This window comes from Anopheles cruzii, unplaced genomic scaffold, assembly GCF_943734635.1.
Source record: "Anopheles cruzii unplaced genomic scaffold, idAnoCruzAS_RS32_06 scaffold03456_ctg1, whole genome shotgun sequence".
Classification (NCBI taxonomy): Eukaryota; Metazoa; Arthropoda; class Insecta; order Diptera; family Culicidae; genus Anopheles; species Anopheles cruzii.
In genome coordinates this window covers 1-2,103 of record NW_026457041.1, presented here as the reverse complement: position 1 = coordinate 2,103, position 2,103 = coordinate 1, and the positions used below count along the sequence as shown (strand labels likewise).

Genomic DNA, 2,103 nt, shown 5'->3' with positions numbered 1-2,103 from the left:
CCGTGCTTAAAACATTTTTTAACCGTTGATCGCAGCGACAAACAACAGGGATATTACAGTTTTCCGCATCAAATACCAGATACCTGTTTGTGATTAAAACTCACTGAAGTCTAAAAATAAATCGCAACAGATATCATGGTGGAATGTTATGGTGCGAAAAATAAATCTAATTACTCCCCTGGGGTGGTAATGGTGAGCACCGGACTAGTTATCACCGGACCGGAACGGGTCATTAAAGAGCGGCAGTAAAAAGGGGTAGTTCAATAAACTATTTCGTCCAACGTGAACGTATCAGCTGACGGCACGATGTCGATGATCAAATGCTGTTTCGAGCCGCTGGAAATGCCGGAGTTCCTGGACTCCTTCGTAAAGAAATGCACCGAAGGCTGTAAGTTGAATGTCACGTTACATAATTTAGACTGTTTTACGATGTTATGTCCTTGGAAAAGCGTAATATGGAGACCTTGTTAAATGATGGTATTTTGGAGATTTGGCCCCGTGTGAGATTGAGAGATTGCGTCGACCGGGACTCGATATCGGCCGATATTCATACTTGGTGGCGCTCGACCGCGAGCGGTGGAAAAATTCCTTAAAGCTTCTCGGTCGTCTTCTCGGTCCCTTATTGTTGGTCCTTTGCCAGGGCCAGCGCCCTCGTCGCGTTTTTTAAACTCAAACTATAATCAAACTAAAATCAAACTAAAATCAAATAAAAAAATTCAATCAAAATCACAAACGAAATGAAAATCAAAAAGTAAACATTCAGAGTTGTCAAGCAACCCTGCAATACCAAAACAAACGCCGTGACGTCTCCTGTCAAACTGTGGACCGTTTTTTTGTCTCAAACTCAACTTTGTTTTGCCCATTCGTCATTGCCTCCGAAAAGGAAAGCGAAGGCCGGAGGGTAAATTAGCTGATAAAAATTGGAACAAATGTTGGAACCCTTATCCAACAATGCTACTTTATCTCGTTGTGTAGTACAGTGTGTTCAGTGTGTAGTGTAGCTTGTTGCTGTCCTTCTAAACCTAACTAAAACTCTCTCCTATCGAAGATGCTAGGTAAAAGTTGAAGGCTGCATTTTTTCGGATGACGAAGCAATCAGTCGCACGGAGTTGGAGAATTAATTCGTAACTTGTTTGCAGGTTGTTGCGGCTGCTGTTCTGCCCTGCGGCCCCGTTACAAACGGTTGGTGGACAATATCTTTCCGGCGAATCCGGAAGATGGGCTGGTGAAGTCGAACATGGAGAAGCTCACCTTCTACTCGCTCCGCTCGCCGGAAAAGCTCGACCGCATCGGCGAGTACCTGTACCAGCGGGCCTCAAAGGACATTTACCGGAAGCGCTACAAGTTCGTCGAGATCGCGATGGAAGCGATGGATCTGCTGCTGATGGCTTGCCACGCGCAGATACTGAACCTGTTCGTCGAATCGTTCTTGCGCATGGTGCAGAAGCTGCTCGAGGACACTAACCCGACGCTGCAGATAATGGCCACGAACTCGTTCGTTCGATTTGCCAACATCGAAGAGGACACCCCGTCCTATCACCGGCGGTACGACTTTTTCATCTCCAAGTTTTCCTCCATGTGTTACGGCAACAACGACGACGAGGAGCTACGCGACAGCATTCGAATGGCGGGCATCAAGGGTTTGCAGGGTGTGATCCGGAAGACGGTTTCGGACGATCTAGTAGCAAACATCTGGGAGAAGCAGCACATGGAGAAGATCGTCCCCTCGCTGCTGTTCAACATGCAGTCCGGCCCGTCCAAGTCGACGGATGCCGAAGCGACCCCTTCGACGCCGCCACTGTTGGCCGAAGCCGTGCTGCGTGAGCTCGTGAGCCGTGCCTCGTTCGGACATATCAAATCGGTCCTGAAGCCGCTCCTGACGCATCTGGACCATCACAAGCTGTGGGTGCCGAATCGGTTCGCCATCGACACGTTCCGCATCGTTATGATCTCGATTCAGCCGCAGTATTCGTACACCGTCGTCGAGACACTCATGTCGCATCTCGATCAAAACCTAACCTCGTCGCCCAAAACGCGCACCTCGTTGGCGGTGGTACTCTCGAAGATTATTGCCATCGCGGCGGGCGAGAGCGTCGGTCCGTC

The 2,103-nt window shown here is 49.0% G+C and overlaps 1 protein-coding gene across 1 annotated transcript; it reads left to right on the top strand.

The window, feature by feature from the left end:
- Positions 1-306: 306 nt before the first annotated feature.
- LOC128277018 (protein EFR3 homolog cmp44E-like) lies at positions 307-2,096 on the top strand (the record flags this gene model as incomplete). The annotated part of the gene is made up of 2 exons (XM_053015468.1): positions 307-388; positions 1,140-2,096. Coding segments are annotated over exons 1-2 (1,039 nt in total), but the record flags the coding sequence as incomplete, so codon positions are not given.
- Positions 2,097-2,103: the final 7 nt, after the last annotated feature.